Genomic DNA, 20,469 nt, shown 5'->3' with positions numbered 1-20,469 from the left:
GTCTGGTGTTTTCTCAGTGGAGGAGAAACAACAACACACAAATACATCAATACAAACATTAAACTAAGATTTAGAACAAAGAGAAGTTTAAATTTTCATCTGAAGAAATGCCAGTAAAAGTTAAAACATCATCATGAGCAGTGATAGTCTCCATGGATGAAAACACACAGGAAAAAGTGACATTTAAAGAAATTATTACAAAGAAAGTTTTGATAATCCCAGTTTGATTGACAGCTGATCTCTGCAGTTCAGAAACACTGGAGACAAAGAAAATGAAGAAATTCAACACAGAATCTGACACATGAAGTCTGAAATGGTTTCTGTCTATTTGAGTTTACAGAACTCAGCTGTGGTTCCATAATCATAAAGCCAAACTCCAGCATAGAGAGGCTGAGTGAATGTGGTCTGGACTCTGTGGAGGAGAGTCATGGTTTCAGAGACTCTGTAGAAGGACAGAATACCTGCTCTGTGATCCAGGTACACTCCTACTCTGGAGGACCAAGGAACTGAGACGGGAGTTGAGATGTTGTTGAACCAAAACTTATAACTGTCAGTGTCACAATCTAACGCCCAAGATTTGTAATTGTGTCCAAATTTACTTTCTTTCCCTGCTCTGCTGATATTCTTGTATGCAACTGCTACATAAACTCTTGTCCCGCTCCACTCCACCTCCCAGTAACAACGTCCAGTCAGACTCTCTCTACTCAGGACCTGCCAATCTGTACTGAATCTGTCTGGGTGACTAGAATAAGACTGTTTTTCCCACATGGATGTTGCTTTTCTGTTCCCCTCAGATAATAACAGATTTATGTGTGCAGTGTTTGGATCCAGTGTGATTTCACGTGAATATTTTAAGAATCCAGCTCTGGTCTTGGGTTCTGGTTGTGACAGTAAAACGTCCACTTCAGTCACTGTCAGTGAGATGTTTGTCCATTTCTCCTTCAGGATGTCCTGTAGTTGATCTCTGAGCTCTGACACAGCTGCTGTCACATCCTCAAAGTACTTCAGAGGACGGATATTGATGCTTGATGGGTCTGTAGATGCACTGAGTTGTGACAGTGAGGGGTAGTTGTGTAGAAACTGGTTGTGATCCTCTGTGTGTGAGAGCTGCTTCAGTTCAGCGTCTTTCCTCTTCAGCTCAGTGATCTCCTGCTCTAGCTTCTCCTGAAGCTCTTTGACTCGACTCACTTCAGTTTCCTGCTGGGATCTGATCTGCTGCTTCACATCAGAGCTTCTTTTCTGGATGAGACGGATCAGCTCAGTGAAGATCTTCTCACTGTCCTCCACTGCTTTATCAGCAGAGCGATTGACGGCCTCCACTTCCTGTTGAAGCAGCTTCACATCTTTCTCTCTGTCCTGGATTCTCTGCTGGAATTTCTGTCGACTCACCTTGAGCTCTCGCTGCCTCTCAGTCCTTTCTGCTGCAGCTGAGACTGTGTCGTGGCCTTTATGTTCATCCACAGAGCAGAGAGAACAGATACTCTGCTGATCAGTACGGCAGAAAATCTTCATCACCTCATCATGAAGAGAGCAGATGTTCTCCTGCAGCGTCTTGGAGGGGTCGACCAGCTTGTGTTTTTCAAATGTAGTTGATTCAAAGTGAGGATGGAGGTGTTTCTCACAGTAAGAGGCCAGACACACCAGACAGGATTTGAGGGCTTTCAGCTTCCTCCCAGTGCAGACATCACAGGCCACATCTTCAGGTTCAGCATAGCAGTGATCAGCAGGAGCAGATTGGAGTCCAGTCTCCTTCAGCTGCTCCATTAAAACTGCTAACATGGTGTTTTTCCCCAGGACAGGCCTCGGTGTGAAGGTCTGTCCGCACTGAGGGCAGCTGTGGATTTTCTTCTCATCCTCTTCATCCCAGAAGCCTTTAATACAGCTCATGCAGTAACTGTGTCCACAGTGAATAGTCACCGGATCCTTCAGTAGATCCAGACAGATTGTACAAGAGAAGGCTTCCCGGTCCAGCTGAACTCCTTGCTGCGCCATTTCAGCTCTCAGTGTCAATGACTGTCTGACTTTCACTTTCTTAGAAATGAAACTAGTTTGAGCTCTGATCTAAACAGCATGTGTCTCTGGAGTGAATGGAGGCTGACAGCTCCCTGCACTTCACCACATGTTGGTTACACCCATCTTCAAACTGTAGATCTAAAGGGGAGGGAACAAGGAAATGTGTGGACAGAAATGTGTATTCTGCCAGTGATGTTTACAGTGTGTTCTGCTGCCCCCAAGTGGTCAAAAAAATGTATCAATGCAGGTTGAAGAGAAAATCACTTTAAGTTCCCTTATTTAGCATTTATAATCAGTATATAAACATTTAATAAGTGGTTTATAAAATACTATAATGTAGATGTAAGCAGATAAGGACATTTTAAGTGTTTATTAATGTAAAGTATTTGTCAACAATTGTAACTTCTCCTATGAAGACATATTTTATATCTTTACAGCTGTGTTTCATTGTCCATTATCAGTTTATACACCAGCCTCCACGTATGGGTGCCCACAGGAAGACTCATAATTGTTGATGAATATATTTAGAGCTTCAACTAATCATAATATTTATTATTGAATAATCTGCCAATTATTTTCTCAATCATTTAGTCGCATGAGAAAATCGTGAAAAATGATGATCGCTGTTTCCAAAAGCTCAAGATGCAACTTAAAATGTCTTGTTTTGTCCTGTCCAACAGTCCAGTTTGCTGTCATAGAAGACGAACGAAACCAGAGAATATTCACGTTTAAGAAGCAGGAACCAGAGAATTGTAGTATTTTATCAAAATAGGTGGTGATTAATTTTCTGTTGATCAACAAATATATTAATCGACTAATTGTTGCAGCTCTAAATACATTAATAAACACTTATAGCTGCTTACAATTAGAATATACTGTGTTATAAATCATTTTGAATGTTTATATTCTGCTTATAAATGAGGGACTTTACAGAAAGCGTTATTGAAAAACAGTAATATTGTTTTAAGAGCTCCTGATTTTTCCCAGCAGTCTATTCAAGAAGTCACAGGTATCATTCCCAGCAACAGTATTTTGACATTGTGCCATTGAGCAACTCACTCATCGACTGCCTGCTTTGCCCTTTTAAATCACTCTGGATAGGAGTGTCAACAAAATCCCTGATATTCAGGCAATTATGCAGTTGTATTATTAAGAATATTGTCAATATTGCTCTCTAATAATAAAAAATCAGATCATACATCGAAATTAAAGGTGTTTTTAACCCTTACATGGGTTAAACCTAGTAGTAGGTCAATTTACATCTACATTTTAGAGTGTAAAAATACTCCAGCAAGAAAACCGACTTTTTCTAAAGCGACCCAGAATATACCAAAATTGAAATATTTCAAGATTTTTTTTAAAAAATTGTACATAGACATTCCGGGATAAAGTTTGCCCATATTTATTTAAATTTTCAAAAATCACCCTTCAAAAATGTTGTTGTACTCTTCACATTCATTTGAATCATTATTCTCTCCGTTTTTAGGCAACATTGGAACATAATGTAGTGTGATTTGGATGTTTTTTTTCCCCATAAACAATCTAAAGGATACACTGTCTCTGCTCTCTGAAAGCTTCATTAAGGATTGATGATCCATTTACTAATGACTGATGAGAAATTTATGAATGAAAAATAGATTTGTGGCTCAGAAATGTGGTTTTATGCGGGAATAACGTGAAGGGTCAGAATACGAACAATATGTAAAAGGGTTGAGAATTATCTGAAGAAACTGGAAACTAACAAATGATCTACAAATCGAGCAAGAATGCTCTGCTGATTGAGGATTTGAGCCTTTGTATTCTGCACTGCGCTGCTGTGCTGTAGCTTTTAGAGTGAAGCTCCTCAGCCTCAGTCAGTGAGTGTCATCATGGAGGAAAAGCACAAGACTGTAGCCGAGTAAAGAGGACATAACGCCGCATCCCATCTTTGTTTCGCCTCCTATTTGAAATCGGTAAGAAAAGAAAAAAAAGGTTATTGCATCGATTTGATTTATTGTGCAGCCGACCGTGCAGGAATCATTTGTAGCTGCGGATTATGCAGAGTGTCTGAGCCTTCGGTAATCAGACGGGAGACGATCGAGCCGAAAAGATCGACTGTTTTTACAGGATTATGCCTCTCTGAAGGGTGAAATAAACGCTTATAAAGCTTGAAAACAGTGCTTGTTTCTGCGTCATTGTACCGTATTAAATAGAAAAACGCTGCATACCGGAGGAACCACGGTTGCTGTAGCGGAACGGCGCAGATTACATGCGCGTTAATTCTTCAGCACCGCGGACAGCTCCGGTCTGTCGGCCTCAACCAGAAAAACCTCCAAACAATGACATCTCCTCTGTGTTCTCAGGTGATCAGTCCACTAAAACAGCACTGAAGACACCTGAGGGGCGACAGCGGCCAAGATGAAGCATTTTTTGAGGTAAAGAGATGCTCCATTGTTGCGAAGGTGCACGGCTAAATGTGCGTTTTGTTAAGGAATTCATGGCTAAACCGTACCGCCTCGTATTCCTATATTCAATAATAAATGGAGGTTTGTCCCAGCCTGGAGTTGTTTATACCAGATACTGTACACAGTGATTCCCAGTTCTCCCGTTTAAGCTCGTCCCCATCGATTATGTTATCGTTTGGCCAGTAAGTGGCTGTTGTGGCGTGAATTGGTTCAAGTGGGTCTCTTAGAGAGGAGGCCTCTTAATTATTGAGCACATGTAAACCAAATCATCTCCCCTGATGTTTCTATTTATAGTTCTGTCATGTTGCTCTCTGTGTGTTTCACTTTACATGTGTCTATATCTGTATTGTCAACACAAATCCAATATGATATATTAATTCCTTAATTTCATAAAGTACAAACACAGTTTTGGTGTCATAATTAAAACAGTATGCTGTTTAAAATATAAGCAATAGCTTGATTATTGACCCTTGTTATTGGTTATACAAAATTCTATTATCCGGTACATTTGTAAGGCTTTTAATTGAATCCGCATGTGCATATAAACATCTATACAATACTGTGATATTCTCAGTTCACAATTTTTCAAGTGTGTCTTAAAACAACAGTCAGGAGCCCAAATTAACACTGACGTATGTTTTTCTTGCGGTAATCATCCCTCCTGTTCATACTGACCATTAGAAGATCCCTTCATAATGCACTTTCAATGTAAGTGATGGGAGACAAAATCCACAGTCCTCCTTCTGTGCAAAAATGTATTTAAAAGTTTATCTGAAGCTAATATGAAACTTGTCCACATTAATCAAATCAGGTAGATATCTTTTAACGTTACAGTCTTTTTAGAGCCAGATTCCCTCTTTTTGTTCTTCTATTACAGCTGAACAGGAAAACAGTGTCCATCGAGACACAGAGAGGGAAATTTTTAAACATATTTTTGCTCAAAACTTTTTCGTCTACCCTCACTTACATTGTAAACACATTTGAGTATGAACAGGAGGAATGATTACAGCGAGTAAAACCTGTTTCAGTGTTCATTTGGGCTCCTGACTGTTGTTTTAAGACTTTAAAAACTGTCCTTTAAGATCAACAACAACAAGGCAATTTAAAATGCTGTGGCATGAAGACAAGACATAAAAAAAACACAAGGCAATATAAAAACACGTACAAATAAGATTTAAAAGAGTAAAATAAAATTGAAGATAGAAATAAGCTAAAAACGAATAAAGCAGAAAATGGGAGACTAAAATTTACAGCACAGCTACAGTTTAATGCAAAATATGATTGAAAAGTCCCCAATTTAATTTAAAAAGGCAGTGGTGGCAAACAGAAAAGTTTGAAGCCTTGATTTAAAAGAACTGAGAGTCGGAGCAGATCTCAAGTTTTTTGAGTTTGTTCCAGATACGTGGTGAATAGAAACTGAATCCTGCTTCTCCATGTTTAGTTTTGACCCTGCAGCAAATCAGATATGTAACTATTCTGTCCACAAACCATTCAGTGTTTTTTTTTTTTTTTTAAACCAACACCTAACAATCTCCACACATACACTTTTTCATTTGCTGCTTCATTTTTAGACATAAACACGTCATTGTAAAATGATGCGGGATTTCATTTTCAGTCACCACTGACAAATGAGAACAGAATAAATAGCAGGTGCCATCTCATACCAGTGTTTTTGTACAGTTTCACCCCATTTAGAGCAGAGTTTCCATAAATCTCATGTTTCCTCTCCCTACTCTGGTATTTACTTAAGAGTATTAATCTGTTGGGGAACATTTTTCAATTGATGTTCTTCTCTCTTTGCTTTGTTCTCAAAAATCATTTCGCAGGCCGTTAGAGGCTGCCAGTTTTTTTCACTGATGGCCGTGTTTGTTTACAGTGATTATAATAATGTGCTAAAATGAATGTGGTAATGATGTTAAATTGATTCATGTAGCAACCTTAATGGTTTTGGCTGATCATGGTATTCAGTCCATTGATTTAGTATTTGCATTTCCGTAGAGTTTGGGGACTTGCATGAGACAGATTAGATAAATATAATGGGCAAAATAGCAGAGGTGATCGCTTTTATGAGTCTTTGGAGCCGTTTCTAAACAAACTAATGTGCCAAAACTCTTCATGATGAAAGAACATGTCGCCCAGTGCAACAGTGTGGCTCACTGATGTGTTTTTAATAGTTTTTGGACAACAATGAAGGACTACGGCACAGAGGAATAAGATTTATCAGGTTTTGGATACACTCACAATACTTGTAAGTGAATCAATTCATTGTCGGTTTGGTTCTGCACATGAGATTTGTTGACAATAAGAAAAATATAGAAAATCACCAGCGTTATCCTTTAAAATGAATTAGCATGTTGCAGGTTCAGTGTGGCACTCAAATACTTTTTACCAGGCAGTTCTGTGTGTCAAACCTGTGACTGTTTGGTTGCGGTATAACCTCTGAATCCTCCCACCATCCCCCTTTGCTTGGTGCTCACTTTCTTGAAGGTTAAGAAAATGACAGAGTCTCTATATGAGCTATTTAACATGCCAGTCTCATCCACAGGCCTAGAAGGAGGAATTAATCCTTCAGGACTGTACTGCATTTTCCTTCTTTTTGTTGACAAGGAAGATGATGTTATGCAGTGATCCCTCTGCATCAGAAGGATTTATTTCTGCCTGAAAAGGTTGTAAACTCTATTCCACAAAAACACACAAAGAAGGGGAGTGAGGGGTTGCTTTTATGGCTCACAGAGGGAGGTCTGTAGGTTATTCAAAGTGCAGGTATTGTGCAGATGCATTTTCATAGCTTCATTTCCAGTGTAAGCTGTAATAATAGATAGATGTGTGGGATTAAAAAACAACTTCCAGCAGAATGAAGAATAAGCACATTTTCAAACATTTTTTTTTGTCCTATTATGAATCTTTAGTAATACAGGATGATAAAATCTGATTATTGAAGGGTTTTTAGATTAGAATAACATTAAATATGTCCCTTCCTTCGTTCCCTCCTAATGTTGACTGCAGAGTGAAGAAGGTAAAGGCTGGAAATCTTTTAGTCTCCACAGCTGCTTTATGGGTCACTATGCATTTCCCAAGACACACATGTCTCCTTTTTCATCCTCAGTGTCACCTGCAAAAATAGCTCACTTTGATCTGCTGCAAGTCTCCCCTGGTACACAAGAAGTGCAGCAGAGTTTCCTACCTCCTCGTCTTTATATCTTCCTCCATGCTCCTCTCTTGTCCTTTAAAGTCATGCCTTCATTTTCTTTCTTTCTCCCTCTTCATACTTGTAGATTCATACAGCTGACTCTCTATGGTGATTATGAGCTGTTTTGATCTATTTTTATTCCACAAAATTAGTAAAAAATGCACTTACGTGGAATTTTAGCCACTCTGGAATGGATGTGGTGATACACATTTTTGCAAGAAATTTACAGTAAGAGCAATTTTGAGAAGAAAATGTCTGGATTAAGAAGTAATATTATGCTTTTTTATGGCATTATTAGGGAGGTTTGAGGCAACGTGCAGTAAACTTTTAAAAAGTAGAATTTTCTGATGTTGGAGTCGGGCTTTCTTGAGTTTCTGCATCAGTGTTCAATATAGTTTGATATCAATTTTAACCTAAATATCCTAGGAAATGCTGTCAAAGTTTTATGGGTGCTGTAGTTGTTGAATGCTAACAGGATAACTTAACTTAAATTGATGAGCAGTTTTATATGAATTTGACTAATTTAATTTATACTATGTAGTAGTAGACATCCATTTTCTTTTCTTAATCGATCATTGAAAACTAGTGGAGCAGAAACTTACTGTAAAGGAAGGTGAAGGCTCTCTTTACCAGTGGTTCTCAACCTGGGGATTAGGACCACCCAAGGGGTGAAAAGATAAATCTGAGGGATTGTGAGATAGTTAACATGATAGGGGGTAAGAAGTAGTTTTTTTTTGACAGGCAGTGCAGAGAGACACAGGAAATACAGGGAGAGAGAGAGAGAGGACATGCAGCGAGGGTCCCCCGACTGGAAGTTGAACCATGGATGTTGCAGTTATGTGATATGCGTCTTAACCATTAGACTACCAGTGCACCCGAAAGAAAAACATTTCTGCTACACAAAATCATGTCTCTTTTTTTCACACTCCTCAAATCTGTGCTCTTTTTTTTTTAAATACTAGATATGTAAACCTCTGAAAAACTCTAAACTAAGCTAAGCTAAGCTAAGCTAAGATAAGCTAAGCTAAGCTAAGAAAAAAACCCTTTCAGCTTTGTGATGATGCTTTATTTTGGATCAGTTAGGTTTAAATTGTTATTATAGAATCATAATGAGCTTTACTACAACTATGTTCTATGTACTCCGGTTTCCAGAGGCTCTCAATGCACTCACATACAATGTACTGAAAATTAAGCTAAAGAAGAGAGAATTTCATCCATACAGACCAAGTGTTCCTTAAATTCAAAATCCCCAAATTTGGAGATACTGGACAGCATGATCAAGAGTAGGTGTTCCTTGGCTGTAAGAAATCACAAACCAGTAACCAGTGCTGTTTATTAAAGTACAAATACAACATCTGTATCAGTCTAATCTCTCCCGTCTTCTCCCATCCAGAGTGGTGACCCAGTTCTTCGTGTTCCTCTACTGTAAATGTCTGTGGCGGGGCCTGAAGTTTGTTGTCAGGAAGTTTACGGGACGCTGCGAGCTGCAGCGAATCTGCTACAACAACAAGCACGGAGCCCGCAGGACCCTCAAGATAGGTACAGTAGTCCCACATACTGCCTGCAAGCAGCCTGACATTTGTTTTTAAATTTAGGTTTATTATTTGAGTTTATTTAGTTTGTTTATGTATAAACCAACTGTCAGTCATAATAGTTTTTACACTGATAGATGGCACCAGTATTTTTATTTAATATATTTCATGTCCCTATTTGGATGTATATTTAATTTATATTGTTCAAATGTATTATCCTGGCTTTCAGTCAAAACAGACAGAAATAAATGCTTTGGTTTCCTGTTCAGGGTCATCCCAGCACGCATTGGGTGACTAACATCCTGGACAAGTCCCCAGTCTACCACAGGATTACATTTTGATATTAAAATGGTCACATTTAAAGATAATGACTACCAGTGCAACGACATTTTTCACAATTTGAACTCAATATTTGCATTGCCATACCTGCTTAAACTGTACTTATTCTTCGAAGATACTAAATAGTTATTCCAAGTTATGTGTCCTGTCGTCTTACGCTGTGCAACCATTTCCTTACAGAGTCGTCTCTGAGGTATTCAAAGAATGAGGTAAGAGTCTCTAAATCTATGAGCAAACTATATTCTTCATATATATCTGACATAAGGCGGATGTGTCGCTCAATTTCCTAGCTTCAGTCTGTTTACACCCACTTCCTCCTTCTCCTTCTGTCTCTTTTTGTTTTTTTTTTCTTTTTGGCTTTTGTCCTCTAGCTGCTGCAGTCTGCCCTCAGTGTCCATCCTGATAAAGTGGAGAAAACCATTGACGACATCATAGCCTTGAAGAAGATAAACCCTGACATCAACCCACAGTGAGACACTGCATTACACATTTCTGTTACTACATAAGGGTGTTGCTGGTTAATTAAAGGTCCTTGAAGCATGCTCATCACTGGGGTGTCAACACTTGGAAACCTCAGACGAGCTGTGAAAGTGAAGCTGTGGACAGTGATAAATAACACTTTCTCCCTCCTTTACTGTTCACTGCATGAATCGATCTGAGTTCCCTCATACAATCAGCCCTTTCCTCTCCCTGTGTGTCTCCAGGCTGAGCATCTCTCTGCAGGCCAGCCTGCTGCAGATTGTGGGCTACAGAAGCCTGGTGGCGGAGGTGGAGAAGCTGCGCAGGGAGCCTTATGACTGTGAAAACCCTGAGCATGAGGACATGCTGATGAAGGTACAAAGCAGACTGTGGCTGTTTGAAGAGAAGAGATAATCAACAATTTTCATTCACTGGTGATGTCTGTTGTCTATACTGCCTCTCACTCAGTGCAGGCTCCAGCTTTTTTGTCAGATGTATCCCTACAGCCCTGTCAGATGAACTCAAGTGCCCGTTTATCGACATTTATCAACATATTTAAACCATTTAATCATTACTATCAGCTATCTATTAAGCAATGTACTCATTACTTTTAGCCAACTCGTAGGCTAACCCAAAAAAAAATGAGCTTATTATTTTTTTTCTGAAATATAATTTGGAACTTGGCTGTGAAGAGGTCTTAAAAGTAATCAATAAAATCTTAAAATCAATCCCAAAACAAATCGGTAGCCAGAGTAGTGATGCTAAAAGTGGAGTATTGTGTTGTCTTTTCCTGGTTTTAGTTGAAAGTCCAGCAGTTCCACTTTGTACTAGCTGGTGATCTCCTGGTTTATACTCTTCCAGGATCGCTGTAGCTTTGCACACTCCCATAAACAATGTGTTAATGAACTTTTTTCCTCCCTGCACTTATACAAAATAAATATCTGGAACATTAGGAAACACATGACTTAGCCTAGCAGGTATAAAATAGGTTCTCATTAACCATTTGTACTATACTAACTTATATTTTGTATTAATTGACTGAGTCTGGGCTTTAAAGCCAATCTGCTTCATCAATGTCCTCCAGCAACGTAAACTCAGAAAACTCACATATGTCAAGTTTAATGTAGCATGTAGCATCATAAATAGTTTACCATGTAATCTCTTGTAAACGTGTGAATAATTTAACTGTACTGAGCCGTGATGTGTGTGTCTGTGTGTTGCAGCTATGGAAGGAGCTGCGTCCCGACACGCCTCTCACTGGTCGCATCTCTAAACAGTGGTGTGAGATTGGTTTCCAAGGCAGCGATCCCAAGACTGATTTCAGAGGCATGGGCCTGCTGGGCCTGCACAACCTGCTGTGAGCTCTCAGTCACTCCACTTTCTGTACAGCACTGATCACAGTCCTAAAACCAGCCACACTGTTACATTCGGACATTTGTTTAGTGTGTTATATATGGAATTATTGGTACAAATAATCTATAGTGAGACAATATCTAAGAATAATTAATAATCTACAAATGCACAGTGTTTCTTAATCTCCCTTTTCTTGAAGCTTCTCTCGTCTCTCTGCAGGTATTTTGCGGAACACGACAAGGCTACTGCTCTGCAGATGCTGCACGACTCCCTGCAACCAAAGCACAAGTACGTCAGCGTCAGTCTTCACCTCGACTTTTACAAACGCATGATCACATTAAAGGAACACACCAAGTGTTTTGGTAGAACATATTTCTGGTTGATCATTGACATCCAATCACATTTAGTAGTAGCAGAATTTGAAACAGAGATCAAAACTGATAAAAAAAAGACAAATAAATATGATAAAATGTACATTCATTTCAGGCAGGTAGTGGCTAAAACTAGCTATGCAGTTGAAAAGGATGAGACTAAATAGCTCCAAATGATACTGATAATGCCAAACTAAAAGGTTAGTCTTAGGGCTGTTACTTTTTCAAAAATTCCAGTTCAAATGAAGTGAGGCAGCTGTTTTTTATTTTTTTTTTTAGGCAAACAGTCTTATGTTTGTTGGTAATTTTGCCATCTGCAGTGTACTCCCCAAGATACTTTCACACACTGCTTCTCATATGCTTCGGTGTCATGATTATTTGATGTCATGACTTTTCTTGCTACTGTTCTTCTCCATTTTTATTAATTAGCTTACTACTTACCGACAGGTCAAAGAGCAATAAGTCAAGCTGATAGTGATTTTTATAAATGGCCTCTGCTGCATCACAAGGCAAACAGCTTGAAATAGTTTTGTTGTTATTGACTGTAAATTTTGAATTTGAACAGGTTATTACAGTTTGAATATTTAATTTTTCAATTGAATTTTTGAATTTTGAATGAACAGCCCTAGTCAGTATCTGCAGCCAGTGGATATTGGACTTTCAGAGGAAACCTGTAATGTCTAATAAAAAAGCTGATCAGAAACCACTCAGTGATAGTTGTAAATTAATAAAGTGTATGAGACACAAAAATGGACACAAAAGGGAACTACAGTAAACAGTATTACCTGGAGCAATCACTGATCATATCGAGCTCTGCACTCTTATTCTGGCAGCTTCAAACAAGCAGGGAAAGTGGTCCTTAGAAACAAAAAAAGAGAAAGTCGTCAGGTCACTAATGACGTCATGACATCACGCTGTAAGGTCAGTTTTCTCACTTTTTAAAGCCGCACTGATCAGTATTTTCTTTATTAAACGTTGATGACATGTATGTGATGTAATGTAAAAGGGGTTGCTTGTAGTGACTAATTCTAACTAACTTTGCAGAGCTTTTTAGCCTCTTTTAGCTCATCGTTTTATTTATTTTTTTGGCCCTTCCGCTCTTATTAACCTGTTTTCAACGACAGGGAGCAAGTGTTATTAGTAAAAAATCTCTGATATAGCGACTGTACTGAACGTTACTTGCTCAGCCCCAAACAGCAGACAAAGTACTTTTCTGGTGGAAAAAAAGGAACATCTTGCAGCTAACAACTCAGATATTTCCCTCAGGAGTTGGTGAGGAACAAAGCAGCCAAAAGTAAGAGTTAATATTGGATTTAAGTGCGTTAGATGGGCAGATACACAACTCTAAATTAATGCTAATGTTGCTCTGTGCCTACTGGAAGTGTAAGTAAGCAACTGTTTGCTAACATGTTTGCCATAACATATTTATGAGATGATAAAATAAGAGATTCTGTTTTCAGTTTCTTCTGCTGCCTCCTAGTGGGTGGCCAAAAATCAACTAAATCAGCTTCAAAAGTTACCCAACAGTACCTTTCTACCAGAAACTTGGTATTCCTCACAACTTTAAACTGCACTTAATCATCCATGATGCTGCATTATCCACGTTCTGCTTGATTATATTCATTCTTTCAGGTTGCTGTCCCTCACTGTGTCATCTTTTATTGATTGCTGCCGCTTGCATTGTTTATCATCTGCATCTCAGTGAGCTGTCATTTCATAAATGAGGATTCTTCTTCTTTCTCTCCTTCACTACCATTTCTGCCCATGCCTCGCTCTCTGTCTCTCACATGTGCACTGTAGGAGTACACACAGAAATCAAAGGTACTCAATTTCACTTTCATTTACTTGCTTTTAGCCACATTCATAGCTTTCTCTTTTGGGCTGATTGTGGGCTGTTTCGTGCACAGACGTTGTTTCATGCATTTAAAGCTGCACTATGTAAACACCCAGCTGTGGGTCTGAAACAGAGAGAAACATCAAGGCAAAACGATGCATCTAAGCTGCACCACTACAAGGTGTGAGTTTCTGATTGAGGAAGTGCAAACCTGCTTCTATTATTACATTTATTTGATTGCTTTAACCTTACATGATTAGTGGGAATTAAGCCCTCAAACAAACACAATTGCATAGTGCAGTTTTAACACTAAAGCAGTTGAAAACATATAATGTATTTAAACAGATGCAGAGTTTTTCTAAAATTACGCTACTTTTGTACAAACTTAAAGTCACAATGAACTGATGAATTACTTTAGTCTCTTGCTACTTAGTCTTATGTAATATATGCATTTATTATTAATGATATGAGCCCACAGTAACTGTTGTCAGCATTCACCTTGTAATATTCTTGATTCGGCCTTTGCACATCAGTGACATTTAACACAGTCTGTTATATAGAACTGAAACTAATGATTTTTATGCCTCTGCGCCGGCGACAGCTGTGGCCGGAGGCATTATGTTTTTTCGGGTTGTCTGTCCGTCCCGTTCTCGTGAACGTGATATCTCAGGAAAGCCTTGAGGGAATTTCTTCAAATTTGGCACAAACGTCCACTTGGACTCAAGGATGAACTGATTAGAATTTGGTGGTCAAAGGTCAAAGGTCACTGTGACCTTACAAAACACGTTTTTGGCCACAACTCAAGAATTCTCAAGAATTATGTTTCACACAAATGTCTAATAGGATAAAATGATGAAGGGATGACATTTTATATCCAAAAGGTAATGTATATGAGGAGAGAGACATTTACTTTCTTGTACCTGATGTCAGGTGGGACTCTGTGTCTCCACTGACTATTTGAGGACTTGACTTCAACACTGCTTCATGGTAATACTATAATGTTGACCTCATGCTGTACAAATAACAAATCAACTCAATGAGACCAAAACAATATTTTAAGTCCTCTTTTCTAAGTAAAGAAACCACACGTTTCCAAGTGACATGCATTAGTTTACAGTTTTATACTTTTGAACAATCTGTTCCAGAGTTACAGTCGTGCATCTTTTTAAAGAGACATGCTGCTAAAAATGGCATTTCATTGTGACTTTAGGATTTCTCTGTAGGTTTGTGTTTTTTACAAGATTTTATCCACATTTCATGACTCGTGTGTGTCCTTCACAGTGAGGCAAACAAGCCTGAGTGGGAACAGAAGAACCTCGACAAAGCTATTGGGTAAGTGTCTGCACGTGTGCTGCATGTAGACATGCATGTGTGTGTGTGTGTGTGTGAAGTGTGTATGAAGCTGGTAAAACTGGGTTACTGCTGCTGGAGCTGTGTGTGTTTTGGCCTCAATGCAGAGCAGTTTTGGCAGAAAATCCAGCTAGTGTATGCATGTGTGTGTGTATAAGATAGATTAATTGATTTGTCTAAAAAAGTGAAAAATGTCTGTTATAGTTCCCTACAGGCCAAAGTGACGTCTTGTTTTGTCTGATTAACAGTCCAAAGATATTCAATTTACCGTCATTTACGACAAAGAAAAGCATTAAATCGTCACATTTAGAACCTCAAACCAGCTAATTTTGGGCAATTTTGCTTTAAAAAATACTTAAAAGGGTTAATCAATTATCAAAATAGTTGCAGAGTCATTTTTCATCGATCGAATAATTGAAAATCAATTCATCGACTAATTGTTGCAGCTCTAATATAAGTAGATATTAGCTGTAGGTAGCTTACGCTCACTAACATGAGGTCTGTGAGTTGGTTCAAAACTTCGTCTCCAGCTGACTTTTTAAAATTTTTCTGGCTGATGTATGAAAATGATAAATGTACAAAAGAGCCCATGTGATGTTTCACATTTACAAAAGAAAAGGAACTGAGGATGAGAATAAACAGATCAGTTAGGCAAAGTCAGACAGAGCAGGACAGAGCTGCTAATGTTACCCTAAACTTAAATACGGTATTTTTTAATAGATTTTTTAAAATTTTATTTTCTAATGCAACCTCCAAACCTACATAATTATGTAGTTAGCTTTAGCCTAGGAAGGAATATTAGGTTATCACTGTAAGTACCTAATTAGCCAGGTATGCTAACATTAGCAGCTTGTTTTAGATTATACAGAAATGCTTATTATTAATTTCTTACGTGTTTGCTCTTGTATTTTTAAATAAAAATAAGTAAATTTAAAAAGACACCACCTTCCAAACTTTCTCTTGTTACAGCTCCATGCACACTGCTTGATCATTTGGACAAACAGTTGCTAAGTGGTCTATTTCCACCCAGACCCCCGTAGCAAAAAGAAATAAATTGCAAGCAAACAAACAAAACAAAAAGACAATCTAACGTCTATATTTTCATCACCTCCCTCCAGCTATTCTTTTGCCATTGTGGGCATCAACATCACAGACCTGGCCTACTCTCTGCTGGTGAGTGGAGCTCTGAAGACCCACCTGTACAACGTGGCCCCAGAGATGCCCGGCCTGCTGCACTTCCAGCAGACCTTCTGTGAGTTGGGTTGATTAAGATATACAGTATGTGAATAATTCTCATTTTTCTGCAAAGGAAGGACAACCCGAGCCAGGATTACACCAATGTTTTGTTTTGCTTATATTGTAAATGTTGCAAATTTTAGTGCGGTTTAGTTTTCTTGTAATTGCACCATAAAGTTAAGGCACCTTCTTTTCTGGTTTGATTTTGATAAAAGTAAATGTGACTTTTCAACATTAAAACAAAGCTTGCTCACTTTTTTTTTTTAGAGAGTGGACACAAGTGGTTTGTCATGAATGTATAGATCTACGTAATTACACAACATTTAATGGACACAGACAGATGAATATTGTATTCTGAACCAGAAGATAAAAGACTAAAGCTGAAATTAACTCAGTACAACATAAAACATGTCAACATAGCTAGTAGCACTCCACCCTCCAAACAATAAACTGATATATATCAGTATAAAGAGCCAACACACAGACTTGTTTGGTGAACACAAACATAACTCCAAATGAACGCTGATGTTCCTCAGTGACTGCTGGATGTGTAAATAGGCGATTAGTGATATGTCGGAAGTTGTGTTTTCTGTCTATTAATGTATTAATCGATTTCTTGTCCAGTGACGCATTATCACCTTTTAAGCTGATATGGCGAACCTGTAAGCAGACTGTTGTTTATTTTCGTATCCAGCAGACATCGAGCAACATTTTGAGTTGTGTTTCTTTCCATCTGGCGATACAGTCCGATATTTACTCTCTTTTAGCTCTGTTTTGGTCTCTACCAACTCTTGAGGGAAATATCTGGCTCTTTAGCTGCTAAATGCTTCACTATGTTCACCAGTTAGTTGGTAACTATAGGCTGGAAACCAAAAAAATTAGCTAAAAGAGGTGAACTGCAGTTGGGTGATAATTCTCTGTAGGCTATGTGATTCACTGTTAATATAGAAATATTGAATATAGATTTTAAAATATTTGTTCATGAAGAAGTGAAGAAGCGTTTTGGGTGAGACGTGAAATGTCTTGGCTGAGTTCCTCTGGACAAACTGTGGCCTGAATGACTGAGAATTTAAAAATACTGGTAATGCTTTATTTTACAGATACAAATTTCCCTTTTTTTTGTAATTTGCAGGAATTTAACAGATAATTTTAAGAGTATTTTACAGAAAGGGTGATGCAATTTGGTACAAATCATTAGAAAAATCATTTGACACAGAAACTACACTGAATGTTTTTTCTGTCTGTTAAAGAATTGTTAAGAATCTAATTTATTAAGAAGTTTTGCAAATGAAGAACTACATATAACCTAAATATATTATTGACTTACTATCATCATCTTTTTTTTCCATTTTTTAAAAGTTTGTACCAAACTGCACCAGCCTCTCTGTAAAATGTCCTAAATAGTAAATACCTGCAGATTTAGCATGTTACCAAAATATTGATCATAGTCACTTTAAAGAGCATGTTTTCCTTTTCTCCACGGCAGGTTACCTGATGCAGGAATTTCACCGTTTCTGGATCGAGGAGGATCCCAGCGACATCATGGAGTTCAACCGGGTCCGCTCCAAGTTCCACCGGAGGATCCTGCGACAGCTGAAGAATCCAGACATGGCTCTGTGCCCCCACTTCTCCGCCTCCGACCTCCACCTGGTCAACCTCTAAACATCCACCCCCAACCCCCCACCCTCACTGAGTCCTGATATCCCCTCAGAGATCTCCCCTGGATGTCTGGTAGGCCAACTAGAAATCAGAAATCAGAAAGCCCTTTACACTCACACAGATGGTTCCTGAAACTGCATCATTCATCTGGGGAGACTCTCCTCCCTCTCTGCTCTGCCCATCTCGTCCCAGCTAACGTCATGTCACGTCACTGCCAACAGCTCACTCAGTCACTACATACACACAAACACACACACACACACACTGCCTCTACGCCCTCACTGCAGCGTCAGACCACCAGCATCAGAGATGACCATAGCGATTGTAGCTGTGCATGAGGAGGCTGCACCACACCGTCACCAACTCATTGTTATCCGTTGCTTTAATGATTCATGACGATTGTATCACAGCCGTTACACCTCAGTTATGTACCCTTTTGCTTATTCTAAATACAAACCAAAATTACTTTCTTAGCCAAAAAAAAACAAATCCATTTTAGAAAGCATTAGCTGATTAAGCTATCAGACATGAGGTTAAATGTGTCAGCAACACTTTTGTATTAAAAATGAAGAGCTGTAAGGGATCTATCACGTCAAAGAGTAAAAGAAATGTAGCTGGCGCTGCTTCAATCAAAAGCTATCAAACCATTTAGAGCCAGTTCATCTCTCAGCTCTGTCTGTATTCGATAGTTGCTCTAGATTGTACTTTTCATGTCTGCGTGACATGAACACTCAAGACTTCTCCTTGCCAAAATACTGAATGTGGAGAGCTTCTACAATCGCCACAGCAGTTTGTTTCTTGTGCTCAAAAGTTTTGTAAACCTGCAAAATGATGTTCAGAAATATTTATAGCATTACGGTGCAAATGTCCCAATTGATATTTTGCTGTTTTTTTTAATTTCTACATGTGTGTTTACATTCAGAAAAATAATTTAAAAACATTTTATGAACATTTTTTTTTTACAGGTTTGCAAAAGTTTTTTGCCTTTGATTTTGACCCCAAGCAGAGATTCTATTATGAATGTTTCTCACACGCTCACGTTCACGATTGTTTGATTCTATTTTAATTCATTGAATGTGACACTATGTCCACTGTTATATCAGCCAAAGCAATAATTTACATTCACATCACTGCACATTTCTGTAAATGTATTTATTTGCACCAGGCGTGCCTGTCTATTTTTGTTTTGCTTTCTAACTCAGAGCTGGAATCAGTTTATAGCTGCTACATGTAGCATTTAATAGCTGTCAAATATTATATTGCCACATTAAATTTGAGACATTAGTGTTAATAATGTAAACAAATGTCCTCATAAGTCTGGCAGCTGTTGCAATGCTTTTGACAATGTCTCAATCTGGCAGGAAATCAGCTGAATTACTTTATGGCAGTGAAAATGTTTGTCCTTTTCAGTAAAGCCAAAGACACAACAGACTGGGGGACGTGACAGGAAGCAGTGGGGTTTGTGGAGAATGTAATGTTCCTGAGCATGAATGTGGTCTTACGTCTTCTCCACCGTGATCCCGTTTGCTTACGGTAAAGTTTTACAGATTTATTACTGTGCTTAAAAAAATGCTACACATAGCAGCTTTAAGAAACGTCTGTCGTTATCTATACCAGAAGAAACGACCAGAGAAAGAGACATTAAATGCAGAGTTGCTCCATAGGGAATGAATCAGGTGACTACTGCCAGTACAGAGAAGAGCTGATAGTGAAAAGTGAAAAAGATGGAGGTGTTGACCGGCCAGTCAATGCACCAGTCACTTACTGTAGGAAAAATAATCTTCACTGTTACAAATTCTCTTTAAGAAAAAGACTTTTTATTAACATTTCTAGATGTCAATATCAGCTCCCAACTGTAGGCTGCAAGTAAGGCAGGAATATTTCCATAATGTTCTTTAAAATGTATTTATTATTCGGCAACAGTGAGTTATAGACTAACAACATAAAGCAGATAACACCAAATATATTACAGAATAAGAATGATACAAAAATGCAATTATAAAATGTCAAAAAAATTGCCAATAACAATCATATAAAATGATTATATATCATTATAAATCAAATAAATACAACCCAAGACGTCTAAAAACATATATAACAGTATTATCAAACAATAGATTTAGAGACTTAACACATCTAGATTTTAAATAGACATCGGCAGGCAGCAAATTATTTATCTTGTTTACCTCGGCAACCACAACTGTATGGGACTGTAGTAAACCAGACTTGTATCAAAAGCTGTAATCTCATGGTTACATCCAAAATCACCTACTAGTATACATGCACAAGATGCACACGTCCCCTCCTATAGTGTATTATTCTGACAGAGTTGCTGCTCAAAGCGTATGTCTTTTTTACTGAAATCTTAAGGTTTATAACTAACATAATTCATCGGTGATCCTAAATGTGAAATGGAAAACTTTAAAGCGAACCTACTGTATGTAATTTTTGCTGAAGTAGCAGTTATCACTACAGGATGCCAGAATTTAGTGTGTAATAATATCACGAATAAAGACAACAAGTCAGCGAACTGACTCAATAATGTTGTTTTCACTGCTAACTTTGCTAACATTAGCCACCATAAACTACTGGTCATACCAGACCGAGTGAGTATTGAATTGAGTGTTTTATTTCTTATGAATTCAACTTTTCATTTGTAAGAGGAAAACTGTGTTGTTTCCTACATAAT

At 38.2% G+C, this 20,469-nt stretch overlaps 2 protein-coding genes across 3 annotated transcripts; one reads left to right on the top strand and one right to left on the bottom strand.

The window, feature by feature from the left end:
- Positions 1 to 263: 263 nt before the first annotated feature.
- LOC121910691 (tripartite motif-containing protein 16-like) lies at positions 264 to 2,121 on the bottom strand. Its single transcript, XM_042431978.1, has one exon. The coding sequence runs from the start codon at positions 1,990 to 1,992 to the stop codon at positions 325 to 327; it is 1,668 nt and encodes a 555-aa protein (XP_042287912.1). The 5' UTR covers positions 1,993 to 2,121; the 3' UTR covers positions 264 to 324.
- Positions 2,122 to 4,374: 2,253 nt separating this feature from the next.
- elmod1 (ELMO/CED-12 domain containing 1) lies at positions 4,375 to 18,711 on the top strand. Of its 2 annotated transcripts, XM_042431499.1 has the most exons (11): positions 4,375 to 4,427; positions 9,041 to 9,186; positions 9,699 to 9,727; positions 9,890 to 9,987; positions 10,223 to 10,352; positions 11,201 to 11,334; positions 11,550 to 11,618; positions 13,502 to 13,522; positions 14,817 to 14,867; positions 16,004 to 16,137; positions 17,608 to 18,711. In XM_042431499.1, the coding sequence occupies exons 1-11, from the start codon at positions 4,411 to 4,413 to the stop codon at positions 17,781 to 17,783; spliced, it is 1,005 nt and encodes a 334-aa protein (XP_042287433.1). In that variant the 5' UTR covers positions 4,375 to 4,410; the 3' UTR covers positions 17,784 to 18,711. The 2 variants fall into 2 exon arrangements, with proteins under 2 accessions (XP_042287433.1, XP_042287434.1); XM_042431500.1 differs by lacking the exon at positions 13,502 to 13,522.
- The last annotated feature ends 1,758 nt before the right edge of the window (positions 18,712 to 20,469 follow it).

This window comes from Thunnus maccoyii, chromosome 13 (assembly GCF_910596095.1).
Source record: "Thunnus maccoyii chromosome 13, fThuMac1.1, whole genome shotgun sequence".
Classification (NCBI taxonomy): domain Eukaryota; kingdom Metazoa; phylum Chordata; class Actinopteri; order Scombriformes; family Scombridae; genus Thunnus; species Thunnus maccoyii.
This window is presented reverse-complemented; position numbering and strand designations above follow the sequence as displayed.